Source organism: Saccopteryx leptura, chromosome 3 (assembly GCF_036850995.1).
Source record: "Saccopteryx leptura isolate mSacLep1 chromosome 3, mSacLep1_pri_phased_curated, whole genome shotgun sequence".
NCBI classification, from domain to species: domain Eukaryota; kingdom Metazoa; phylum Chordata; class Mammalia; order Chiroptera; family Emballonuridae; genus Saccopteryx; species Saccopteryx leptura.
Window position 1 is genome coordinate 117,741,183 of NC_089505.1, and position 13,207 is coordinate 117,754,389.

The following is a 13,207-nucleotide window of genomic DNA, read 5'->3' on the forward strand; positions in this document are numbered from 1 at the left end:
GGTGGAGATAAGGGCTCCAGTAGCTGAGGATGTGTCTGTCATACCATTCATTCCCTCTCTCTCTAGACTCTAGAGCCTGTGGAGCTGGAACATGGCAGGGCCCACGGTTCTACAGTGCCGTCCCACTTGTCCTTATGGACAGGGAAGACTTGGAGTCCCATCTAGACTGTCCTCTGTGGACCTTCCAGCAGGTTGCTCTCTCAGCCTGCTTTCTTATTGCACAATGAGGGTAATCACTTCTGCCTACAGAGGTTAACTGAGGTCACCTGTTCAAAGCATCTGGCATCTAGTATGTGCTCCCCCCATCAGAGGCCGTGACCTAGGGTTCCTTGTGTAGGGCTTCTTGGGTGTCCTGGGGAACCCAGGGTTGTCTCTGAGTGGGCTCCCTGGGGGAGAGGGGTGGAACAGTCACTGGAGCCAGCTCTAATGAGTCCCCAGCTCATTAGGTGGTTCAGGGACTGGGAGATCACCCCTCCAGGGGCTCCCTCCCCCGCCTGGTGGTCCCTTGCTATTGGGTGTCTGCGCTCTGCTTCCGGGTGCTGTTTGTGTAGTGCAGGGGTCGGGAACCTATGGTTTGTGAGCCAGATATGGCTATTTTGATGGCTGCATCTGTCTCGCAGGCAAATCTTTAATAAAAAAAAATAATAACATTAAAAATATAAAACATTCCCATGTATTACAATCCATTCATTTCCTACTGCTCATGTTCATGGTTGCGGGTGGCTGGAGCCAATCACGGCTGTCCTCTGGGACAACATCAAATTTTTGTTGGATAATGAGTAAGGTACACGGGTCGTTGTATGGCTCTCACGGAATTACATTTTAAAATATGTGGCGTTCATGGCTCTCTCTACCCCTGGTGTAGTGTGTATGGGTACTCTGTAGGGAAGACAAAATAGCAGTCTCCAGAGGAGGAGCCTTAAAAGTGGCCCAGTTTGGCTGTCCCCAGTGCTGGACCCTGTGGGGTGTGCCCACTCAGTGCCAGGCCAGCCCTCTTTTTTTTTTCTTTTTTTTTTTTCAGAGTCCATTTCCTCCTACCTTTAATGGTCACAGCAGCCTGTGCCGCCTGAGAGTGCCCCAGGGCATGCTCCTGGAAGCTTCTGCCCAAAGGGCTGGACTTCCCCTGTGGTAGGGGAGGGAGTCACATTCTGGTAGAGCAGAAAGCCCCTCCTGGCATACGGTGGGTCTCAGAAGTTACGTTCAGACCCTCTGGGTCAGCACTGGGAGCGGTCAGGTCACCTAGTTGTGTCCACCCATCTGGGAATCTGACCAGTCACCAGGACGTGTGATGACCAGGACTGAGATGGGAAGCCCATGGGCTTTGGGATGCAGAGCAGGCTCCCACAGGCTTGGGGCCGGGGGCGCCCTAGGGGCAGGGCACACACAAAGGCAAGAAGGTGCCCACGGGCCTGTCTTGGTGAGTCCACCGGGGCTGAGCTATGTTCCAGAACTGTGTGTGGCCCTTTGCAGGTGCTGTTTTTTGAAAGAGTTCAGATAGGTGAACCTGGAGAGGTTAGCAGGAGCAAGAGTGGCAAGGGGAGTGGGGAGACAAGCACAGGGTTTGGAGCTGAGGGGAGACATGGTCCGACTTCTGCTACCCAAAGGTCCGAGGGCTTGGCAGAGCTTGGGGAGGAGGATGAGCTGGAGTTTGGTTTGGTTGCTGTGCTGTGTGAGGTGCCCTCGGGTGGTGAGGGGATATGGGAGGCTTGAGGAAAGGCAGGGTGAGGCCGGACTGAGGGGAGGGACCTGCCCCTGGGCGGCACTGAGTTGGAGCTGCACTGCTAGTCTTGCCAGACTCTGGTGGGTGGGTGGCCGGGCAGGCACTGGCCCCACTCCAGACTCCAAGGGGTGTTCTGCCTCCCCCGTGGCCCCGGGCCTTGGGCCCAGTCCAGCCTCCGCAGATACTGAGGCCTTTCCCCTTCTCTCACTCTCTCCTGACCCACACCTGGCGGGGAGCCACTCCCCAGTTTCTGGTTCTTTGTTTGTTGTGGAGGCCCCGCCCCACCCCGCCCCCAGGCACACTTGCCCGGCCATTCCGGTTTAGCAGGTTCCAGCCTCTAGTTTCTGTGCAGACACGTTAAGGCAGGAGCCTAGGAGGGTTTCTACCATGGGGTTCTCTCCTTGACACAGGGGCTCCCCCCCCCCCCCCCCCGGTGTGTGAGGGGCTGCAGATTCTGTCCTCCTCAGGCCTTCTCTTGTCCCACACACCTGCATGCCAGGAACTGGGTCAGACACTGCAAGAGGGCAGAAGGCAAGGCAGGCATGGTGTTGGCCCTGCCTGGGGCTATTGTTCTAGGTGGGGAAGCAGCTATGACTCAGATACTTCCCAAAGTGTGGAAAAAGTGATCACCTCACACACGCACAGCACATAATACACCGTGAACAGATGGAGTTACCAGAGAGCTTTAAACCAGGAACTGAGCTAATGGAGGTGGGGATGACAACAGGGGGACTGAGGGATATTTCCTAAGGGATTTTTTTTTTTGCATTTTTACATTTTTGCCCTGGCTGGTGGCTCAGTAGGTAAAGCGTTGGCCCGGCGTGCGGACATCCCTGGTTCAATTCCCAGTCAGGGCACACAGGAGAAGTGACTATCTGTTTCTGTCCCTCTCCTTCTCCCCCTTCTCTCCCTCTTTCCCTCCTGCAGCCAGTGGCTCAATTGGTTCGAACATTGGCCCCAGGCGCTGAGGATAGCTCAGTTGGTCCCAGTGTCAACCTCAGGTGCTAAAAATAGTTCAGTACTCAAGCATCAGCCCCTGATGGGGTTGCCAGGAGGACATCCTGGTCAGGGTGCATTTGGGGCTCTGTCTCACTATCTCCCTTCCTCTCAAATAAATAAATATTTTTTTTATTTTTCTGAGAAATTACTTTTAAATTGAGCTAAGGAAAGTAAATAGGAGTTAGTGGATAAAGAAATAGTCTTAAGAGGGAGGTTTGTGGCAAAGGAACAGCCTAAGCAAAGGCCCTGAGGTGGCAGGCTCATTGCTTATCCAGGGGATGGGAAGCCAGGGCTCTGGGGCCAGGTAGAGTGGCTAGGGTTAGACCTGTCAGGCCTCTGTCTGTCATGATAGTTTAAGTTTTTTTGAGAGCAGCGGGAGCCTTTTGGAGAGTTTTGATCACAGGAGAGAGGCTGTTAATTCACCCTGGCTGTAGCATAAAGCATATACTGGAGGGGACAAGCCTAGAGGCTGGGAAACTACTTGTTACTTTGGTGGAAGGTCCAGTTATGGGAAGGTGGTATCTGGGCCAAGTTGGTGGCAGTGCAGCGGAGAGCAGGGGTTGCTGTCTGAAGGTCCTCAAGTGTGGGGGAGGGGTGTGCAGTGTCTAGAGATGGACAGGAGATGCTCTCTGCCCCGGTGGAGCCTGAGGAAGCAGAATCTCATTGGAGAGGACCTATCCAAAAGGGACAGGCTGTGCAGACAGCTGCGGACTGTGGGAATCCAAAACCTTCAGAGGACAGTCAGGAGAGGGGTGGGACACACAGGCTTCCTGAACCTGTGTGTTGTCTCCATGTGACTCTGATCCCCACCAGGCTTGTTTCCCGACCAAGGGCCCCTGATAACTCCTCTGAGCCAGCTGCCCTCGCCCCTGATAACTCCTTCAAGAGCAGTCAAGAGAGTCCCCGACTTTAGGATTTGGAACACCAGATCAAACCCTGGGTCTACCCCAAATCACTCTGATATGTCCATTTTTAACCTCTTGAGCCTCCACTTTAGAAATGGGGATGATAATAGACCTACCTCATGGGATTGTTTTAAAACTGATAATGCTAGTGAGAGTGATGGCTGCCCTCGCGCAAGGTCTGCCTTGTGTCGAGCCTCTGCAAGCAGTCTGCAAACATCACATTTCGTCAGTACAGACCCGTGTCACCAGCACCACTTGCAGATGAGAAAATGGAGGCTCAGAGGTGTCAAGTGATTTGCTTAATAATTACATAAAACCCCCAGAGCCCACTGGGCCTTGGGGTGCTCAGTAAGATGGGTTCCTCACTGCTCCCTACAAGGCTAAGCCCTCCCTACTGTCTGTACCCGCAGGTATCACTCTTGATCCTGGTGGTCCCCCTGAACCCTTCCCTCCTTGGAGACCCTGACCGTCTGCTGTCCCTCCTCTCTCCGCTGGATTGACACCTTCTTCTCTGCTGGCTTCTTCCCTTCAGCATTTAAACATTGTCTTTCACATTTTGGGGGGAAAAAAGAAACAGCAATGTAAAACCCTCCTCCAACACTCATCTTCTGCAGGTGCTATATTTTTTCTTTCCATCACAGCCAATCTTGTTTATTTACTTATTTGTTAGCTTATTTGTTTATTTATTTTGAGAGAGACAGACAAGACAGTCGGGAAGGGGAGAGATGAGAAGCATCAACTTGTAGTTGCAGCACTTTAGTTGTTCGTTGATTGCTTTTTCATATGTGCCTTGACGGGGTGCTCCAGCCTCGCCAGTGACCCCTTGCTCAAGCCAGTGAGTGATCTTGGGCTCAAGCCAGCGACCATGAGGTCATGTCGACGATCCCACACTCAAGCTGGCGACCCTGACCCTGCACTCAATCTGGTGAGCCTGCGCTCAAGCCAGGTGAGCTCGCGCTCAAGCCAGGAACCTCAGGGTTTTGAACCTGGGACCTCAGCATCCCAGGTCGACACTCTGTCCACTGTGCCACCACCAGTCAGACCAATCTTGTTTAGTCACTTAACTCTTCTGTTCACTTCCTCACCTCGTACTCCTAGGCCTTCTTTGGTCTTTCTCTGGCCCCCCACCACGCCACTGACTCTGCTCTTGACAAGGCCTCCAACAATACCATATGAAGTCTTGTGCCTTGTGTTTTGGAATCAAACAGGCTTGAATTCCAGTCTCTGTTGTGCTACTCATTGACTCTGTGACCTTGGACAAATGACTTGACCTCTCTGAGCCTCTAAACTGGGGATGATAATGATAAAGGACTAAGTGAGATAAAGTACCCGGTGCAGAGTGGGTGTTTAGTGAACTGTTGTCGTCATTGCACACACATGTTTCTGTGCCAGGGTCCAGGCCAAGCCTGGATGCATCAGCACTGAGCAGGTGGACTGAAAGGTCATTTCTCATGGCATTAGCTTTCCAGGAGCTGTTCATTGGCCTGATTAATAGGAAATGGATCTGCTGTCAGGATTAACGAGGTGTTGTTATGTCTTAGTGAAGGCTGGGTTTCTCTGGTCTTGTGACCCTGGGTGGTGGGATTCATAGGGACAGGTGCTCTCTAGGTGGGCTCCCGGTGATGTGAGCATGGCAGTGTGGTGTCTAAGCCCCCGCCTTTTTCCCCTCCCCCTCCCTCTGTGTGGACACTTTGGGAGACATCCAGGCCGTCAGAAGGCAATAGTGGGGGCAGGGTGGAGGGGCAGATTTACAGGCAAGCACTCACCTGGGAAAATGCCCAGAGATACTTAGGAGGTGGACTGTCTAGGCCTTTGGGACTGCTGGTGTGTGGGGTCGGAGGAGAGGCAGAGTCACGGTCTCTGGCTTGAGCCCTGGGGTCGATGATGGTACCCTCACCCAGGTGGATAGCAGGGGGGGAGTAACAAGTCTGGGGGAGATTCTGGGGCTGTTCCCAGCAGCGCTCAGCTTACCTTTGTCTTAGAGCTTGGAATTGATGGGGGGATGGGAGACAAAGATGGTAGCAGTTAAAGAATGGACTCCAGACCTAGAATGCCTGACTTCAAATCTCAGCTCTGGCACTAACCAGCTGTGTCACATTGGGCAAATCCCTTAATCTCTCTGTGCCTCAGTTTTCTTCTCTATAAGCAGAGGTAATTAGAGCACCCACCTCATAGGTCTACAGTTTTTTAAAGAGTGCCTGGCACATAGTAAGAACTGTATAAGGGTTAGTTATCTGTCACTAAGGTTAGTTACCATTATTTCTTCTATATATCTTTCTTGCCACGACCCCATCCCTGTGACTGCCACATAGTGTTGGCCATGTCTGTAGTGACTGAGCTATGTGACTTGGTGTCTCCATCTCTCCAGGCAAACCTGCATTCATTAAGGTCCCTGAGGACCAGACTGGGCTGTCAGGAGGGGTGGCCTCCTTCGTATGCCAAGCCACAGGGGAACCCAAGCCGCGTATCACATGGATGAAGAAGGGGAAGAAAGTCAGCTCCCAGCGCTTCGAGGTACGTCCTCTGTTGGGAAGGGGCAGACAGGGCTCAGGGTCTGTCTCCTCCAGAGTCTGGTCCTACATCTGCTTCCCTTGGTCTTTCTCCCCGGGGGTGTTTTGGAGATAGGAGGATGGCGGACCCAGAGCAAGTTGTAATCAATTGTCTGTCCTCTGGCAGGTAATTGAGTTTGATGATGGGGCAGGGTCCGTGCTGCGGATCCAGCCATTGCGGGTGCAGCGAGATGAAGCCATCTATGAGTGCACGGCCACCAATAGTCTGGGAGAGATCAACACTAGTGCCAAGCTCTCCGTTCTGGAAGGTACGTGCTGGGAGCGATGTGGCATGGCAGGTGGGGAGACTGATGTCTGGGGAGAACCAGCCAACCCGCCCCTGTCCCTGCCGTGGGCTGGTGTGTGTTTGGCAGAAGGGAGAACTGGCCGTTCTGGGGTTGACGAAGATCAGCAATGGACAGGATGGTCACTGGATCTGGCCTGGATTGCTTGGCTTGTGCTGAAACCAGCTCTGTGCCTGGGGTCTTTGTATTCTGCTGAGATGAGACATTGTGCTGGTGGAGTCTGGGGTCTGACTTGAGGTGTGGGCTGCAGCTGTGTACCGCTTGGGTTACACGGCTTGTGGCAGTGGATTGCATTTTCATGTGGAGCTTGCTGGTGGGCTTCAGAGAGCTGTGTTCCTATTGTAAAAAGCCTAGATCAGGGGCTAGGGCTCTGAGTGTGGGTTTTAGTGTCTTCTCTCTCTTGATGGCTCCTTCATTCACTTGCAAACACTCCTTAATGCTGCTTTGTGTCCAGAGAGGTTATCTGACCAGGCCCTTGAGACTTCAGTCTCCAATAAGTGCTGTGGCACAGCCCAGGGGGCTGGGGGAGCACAGGGGAGAAGGGAGCTGTTGTCTAAGCTGATCCTAAGGATAAGTGGGAGAAGGAACAGCATCAGCCTGTGCCAAGGTCCAGAGGCAGGAGAGATCGGGGCTTTTTTGGATGCTGTGTAGAGCTGGAAGGCCCAGAGAGAAGAGAGGAAGAACAATTCAACACTTTCCTGGGGATATAGGAAGCCATGAACAGGGTGGGGAGTGACATGATTAGACCCAGCCACAATGAATACATCAGTCTGAATATGTTTGCATGTATTTTCAAAATACAGTATTGATTATTGCTTTTTAAAGAATTGCAACAACAGTACCTGTTCACTATTGGAAGTTTGCTAACTATGAAATCGCACATAGGAAAAATAAAAATCCCCTGTTATCTTACCTCTACTATTAACATTTGATTAGTTGCTTATAGTCCCACTCCACGTTGGGTGGAATCACATTCTGCCCAATGATTTTGTAGACTGGTTTTTAAAAAAAACATATCATGAACATCTTCCTCCTCATTAAGTATTCTTCTGCATCATTATTTTTAATGGCTGTGGGTAAGTGTCACATAGAAGTACCCTAATTTAGCCATTCCCTTATTGTTGAACAGATACTTGTTCCTAGTTTTTTGCTTTTATAAATTAGGCCTTATACATGTCCTTGCAGATAAGATGTGTTCCCCTTCCTATTTCCTTACTCTAGATTCATGGAAGTGGAATTGCTGGATCAGAACAGCACATGCATTTTTAAGGTTTTCAATATATCCAGAAGATTGTGTCCGTTTACACTCCCACCAAGCAGGTCATAAGAGGGCCTCTTTTCTGCACATCCTTAGCAGAAGTAGGAATTATCATTTAAAAAAAATATCTTTGCTAAGTTAATAGACAAAAAATGGCATCTCGATTTAATTTGCATTTCTTTGATTACAAGAACAGTTGAGCATCTTTTCACATTGGCCATTTTCATGCTCTGGCTTTATGGGTCCACACACGCATCCATTCAGTAATTCCTCTGGGCTGCGTGTCTCTTAGAGACAGGGTGGGGCCATTTAGCTTCAAGGGGCAGGGGAGGACAATGGTTAAGAGTCGGGGCTCTGACCACTTACTCTGTCTGCTCGTGACCTTGGGCAAGTAACTATGCCTGGGAGCCTCATTTGCTCCATCTGTGAACAGAGATAGAATACCTACTGCCCAAGCTGGTTTGGAAGATTAAATGTGAGGTAGTTAGGCACCTCACAGGATTCCATCACGAATGATAGCTGCTGGAATGTTGGGCTAGAAGCTGCACATCCTGAGGCCCAGGCATCGGAGTGGGAGTTCCTGGCTTCTGCGCTGTCTGGCACTGTATGGTGTAGCCCTACCTTCTGCTCCCATGGGGGTACTTACCTGTGGGGTGGGGACCCAGGGGGCGGGCCCTGGGCCAGGATTACTGATTGCTGAGTGTTCTGACCTGCCGCCACTCTGACCTCAGTTTCCCCATTAGTGACTGACCTGAGGACAAGTATTTCAACCATGCCCTCCCTCCTGTTGGTATCTGCCCCAGTAGTGAGCTGTCTTCCCTGCCTTGGCATTTGGAAAGCAGAGGAAGGGCCAAACTGTGGCTTCTGCCCCAGAGGGCATCTTCTCTGGCTCTCATACAAGGGAAAGGGCTCCTTGTTAGTGTTGAAAGAGACGTCCCGTCAAAGCCCGTCGGTCCTCTGTGGACACTGCCCTGAGCAGCTTTAACTTTTAAACGATTAAAGGGGACAAAGATGGTCTTCCAGGGCCTGAGGTGAGGGGACTCAGACTTACAGGGGCTCTTTCCATCCCGAAGGGCCTTCTTGAATCACAGTTTCTTTAGCAGGGCCTGGGGTATGTTTGTGCTTCTAAGGCATGGGAGGTGTCCGATGAGTTTGAGGAGAGTGAGGGGCAGGTCCCTGTCCTACCCATGCTCCCTGTTTGGGTGGGAGTGGAGCTGTGGGTCTGAAGGAGCCCCTCCTGCTCCTGAATGAAACACGGCACTCAGAAGACAAAACGCTGACTTCCCATATTGGTTTTTATAACCTTGACCAACTCTGGCCTTGGCAGAAAGAAGTGGAGTGGGAGGCCTCAAAGGTGCCAGGGGGCGGGGCCAGAGGAAAGCATCCCAGACTGTGACTGCCCCGCTGCCCCACCCGGCCCTGGCTCTCTGAGCCTCCTGTGCTGGCCACGGATGCCTGGTGTGTGTATGTAGGAACGACCCGCTGGCACTTTGAGCTGGGGCACTCACCACAAGGTGGGCTCCTCAGGGGAGTGGCCGAGGACTTCCTAAGGCGACCTGGCTCAGGTGAGGGGTTGGTGCACCCCTAAAAGGGAGTCTAGGCTTGCACGTTTGTCCTGTGCCCCTGCCTCATACTCAGCTCCACTGGCGCCCTGGGAGTCCCCTGACCATGGCCTTGGTGCCCAGCTCTGCAGGCGGAGCCCCCCTGCCCTGTGGTGCCCAGGCGCTGCTCAGCAGCACGAGCTGGCAGGGGGTGAGCCTGTCCTGGGCTGTGAGGGACGCATTGCCTGCCGCCCAGCGTTCCTGTCTGAGTGGTAATTGAAGCCATTAGCGAGCCAGCCTCTCCCTCACTGGGTAATGGCAGGAAAAGCTCTTCTCACTCCGCACTCTTGAGGCGGCTGAATCACTCCCCCTCCAACCCGCCCGCTGCCACCACTGAGACAGGGAATCTGACATTTTCCCTCTCGAGGGAGGGGGAGCCAAGGGGGAGGGGAGGAAGGCCTTGCTTCTCGGCCTTTCCCTCCAGGAGTGGGGGGGGGGGTCTTGGAACTCAGTGTGGAGCTCACGGATTCATCTGGGCCAGTGGGCTCCAGGCCCGGCAGGACAGTGGTCAGGAAAACCCCAGAGGAGGCCAGACCGCAGAGGTGTGGCAGGGCCCTGGTAACTCAGGTAGGTTCTGGAAGGGCCAAGAAGGAGGAGGAGGAGATGGAGGGGGAAAGGCTGAGGTACAGGGATGAGCTGTTTCTCCCTCTGTCCTGGGGGGCCTGGCTCCGGGGGCTCTGGGTACAGATGACAGCGTTTGCCTTGTGGGCATGGGTACAGCAGATGATTGTGCACCCTGTGTGTGATGTGGGTGCCCTGTGTGCCGTGGGCAAGGCAGTGTGTATAAGGTGTGTGGTGCAGTGTGTATAGCACGCGTGTGCTCACAGTCTGTATATATAGCAGGGGATGTGCTGCAGACTGTGTGTGAGTGCGCATCAAGCATTATGTCGGGGGGGGGTATATACAGCAGGTGGTGCACATCATGCAGCAGGTGGTGTGCATCATGCAGTGTGTGTGCACATCAGACAGTGTGTGGGGGTGTGTGTACAGCAGATGGTATACATCATGCAGGGTATGTGTGTGCCTGCACATCAGACAATGTGTATGTGGGGTATGTATATACAGAAGGTAGTCTGCACCTTACAGACTGTGTGGATAGCAAGGGGGTTATGTAGCACGCAGTCTGAGCTGAATATGTTGTCTATCTGGTGCTGGAGGAGATCAGAGATACTGGGTCTGGGCTCATCGTTGCTGGGACCCTACGGGATTCCTGCTCAGAGATGTTCGTCAGCTGGGACAGCTGGACAGAGATGAACGGGGGACAGAGTGGTTGGTCTGACCTCTTCTCAGTGCCTGTGATGGCACCTAGCATTCTTTTGCAACCAGGCCAGGAGGGAGGGTGCACCAGACAGGAATCCTGCCCAGACCTTGGGATTCTCCTCTTCCTCTCTCTCTCCCCTCTTTTCCACCAAGCCCAGGCATCCTTTACCTGTTCCTGCCCGACCTTGGTGTCTGCCGACTGACCAAAAGCATACTGCTCATGCCACGTGGGCCCAGGCATCCAGGTGCCTGCATGGAGTACCTGGTCTTTCCGACCTCGGGGCAGGCTCTTGGGGGCCAACTTTCAAACCTCTGGGTACTGCCCTGGCCCTGACCCTGGCTGGCTTTGGGACCTGTGGGGTGATGAAGGATCTCTTGAATGCCCTTCTACCCACCTTCACACACAATCCTTTGGCAACAGCCCTTGGCGACATGAGGACTGATGAGCATCATATGCCCTTGTTTTAACCTGTCCTGGCTGTTCTGGACCCGGACCCGAGCTGGTAAGGGAGCTTTTGTTTTCCCAAGGAGCCCGCTATCCTGCCCCGGCCCAGGCCTGACTTAGGGTGAAGGGCTACCATGGGCAGAGGATGACTTCCTTTGTGGCAGAATGTGCTCCCTTCCTGTTGCCTGCCTTTGTGTCTTGGGAATGGGCTAGTTTTATAGAAACAGGACCTGTCACCTCCCAGTGTGTAGCTACAGAAGACCTAGGACCTAGGCCAGCTTTTGCCCCTCCCCTTGCAACTGAGGCGTGACATACATGCTTCTGGGTCCAGTAACTGTGGTCTCTGTGACTTGTCCTCCCCTCCCCCCCATGACCACAGTAGCATTCTTGACCCTTGCAGATGAGACTGTATCCATACATCCATTTCCTGGAGAGTTCTGTGCCCGGGGCATAGGGGTGGGAAAGATGTCAGATAGGGGCACTGCCAGGAGGCCCTTGAAAGCAGACTCTGGGTTTCTTGGTATCTGGAATCTCCCATTTTTTCTCGTGATCTGCCTTCAGGGCCCAAGTGGACTTCCTTCTTTTTTTTTTTTTTTTTTTTTAATTTATTTTTTTTTCTGAAGCTGGAAACTGGGAGAAACAGTCAGACAGACTCCCACATGCGCCCGACCGGGATCCACCCGGCACGCCCACCAGGGGCGCTGCTCTGCCCACCAGGGGGTGATGCTCTGCCCCTCCGGGGCGTCGCTCCCTGCAACCAGAGCCACTCTAGCGCCTGGGGCAGAGGCCAAGGAGCCATCCCCAGTGCCCGGGCCATCTTTGCTCCAATGGAGCCTTGGCTGCGGGAGGTGAAGAGACAGAGAGGAAAGAGGGGGGGTGGAGAAGCAAATGGGCGCTTCTCCTGTGTGCCCTGGCTGGGAATCGAACCTGGGTCCCCCGCACGCCAGGCCGACGTTCTACCGCTGAGCCAACCGGCCAGGGCCTGGACTTCCTTCTGAATGGGTTCTCCCATGGAATGGGCAGTACACCTGCCTCTATTAGCCACAGACACACCAGGCGCCTCCCCTCTGCCCAGCCGGGCCCCCCACCCCTCTAGTCAGAGGGGCTTACAAAGCCCTGCTGTGTGCATGGCCCCCATGCTTCCTCTCCTCTCCCTCAGCCTCAGGACCACAGTGGAGTGGCAGCTTTGGGAACAGGTAGCCAAGTTGGAGGTTTTAAATGAATGTGTGTGCACATTCCCCATCCTGGGGGAGGTGTCCTGTCTCTCTGGTTGCCAGGAGAAGAAGGATTTAATCAGGGGAATGACATGGTCAAATGTATGCTTCAGATTGGGGTGAAGGGAGATCAGTGAGAGGTTAGGACAGCCCTGCAGCCCAGGTGACAGGTGGCAGTGGGGCCAAACCAAGAGTGGGTAGGAGAGAAGGGGAGAGACTGGGTTACAAACAGTTTAGAAAGAGTGGGGACCTGCCTGGCTACCTGTGGGAGTGGAGAGGTGGGAGCCTCTGGGTAACTGGCTCTGCAGCCCACTAGATGGAAGTCTGTTTTCCAAGATTCAGGAATGGGCAGGTTGATGAGCCCTAGGAATCTGTTGTATGAGGCATGGGCAGACATCTAGGGGAGGTGTCAAGGAGGTCTTGTTCACATTCATCTGGCAGTCCAAGGGACAGCTGGAGATGGAGTATTGAAGGCCAAGAGATGGCAACTCTTAGGGAGTGAGAGCCAAGAGGGGAGAAAGGGGTCCTGGGTGGAGCTCCAGAAGCTAACTCTTTGTTTTGGGAGGAGAGTTGGCATAGGAATCTGGCGAGGAGGAGCCTGAGAGGCAGGAGGGAAAACGGAGCAGTGCATGGAAGTCAGAGAGGAAAGAGGACACGAAGGAGGAGGGAGTGGTTAGCAGGGCAGGCTGCTGACCAGAGGTCAGGCAAGATGACGCGGAAAGAAGTCTCCTTTGGGTTTATCTCCATGGAGTCATGGTTGACCTTGGAGAGCATGCTGGCAGGAAAGCAGTGGGGGTGGCAGCTAGGCTGCAGGGGCCTGAGGCATGAGTGGGAGGCTGTCACTGGTCTGGAGGACTGAGCCTGAAACTGATGGGGTGTGTGTGTGTAAATGAATCAAAAGAATCTTCCTGAAGTAGTATGGAGGTGGGGAACCCCAAGAGGAGAATCTAA

The 13,207-nt window shown here is 53.4% G+C and overlaps 1 protein-coding gene across 2 annotated transcripts in view; it reads left to right on the forward strand.

Moving 5' to 3' along the window:
- The window catches only part of PTPRF (protein tyrosine phosphatase receptor type F), an 88,322-nt gene that overhangs the window by 17,593 nt on the left and 57,522 nt on the right, over window positions 1-13,207 (forward strand). For both annotated transcript variants that reach the window (XM_066376071.1, XM_066376072.1), the window contains exons 4-5: window positions 5,993-6,138; window positions 6,301-6,442. In XM_066376071.1, coding sequence (XP_066232168.1) covers window positions 5,993-6,138; window positions 6,301-6,442 — 288 coding nt within the window. The remainder of the gene's footprint in view (window positions 1-5,992; window positions 6,139-6,300; window positions 6,443-13,207) is intronic.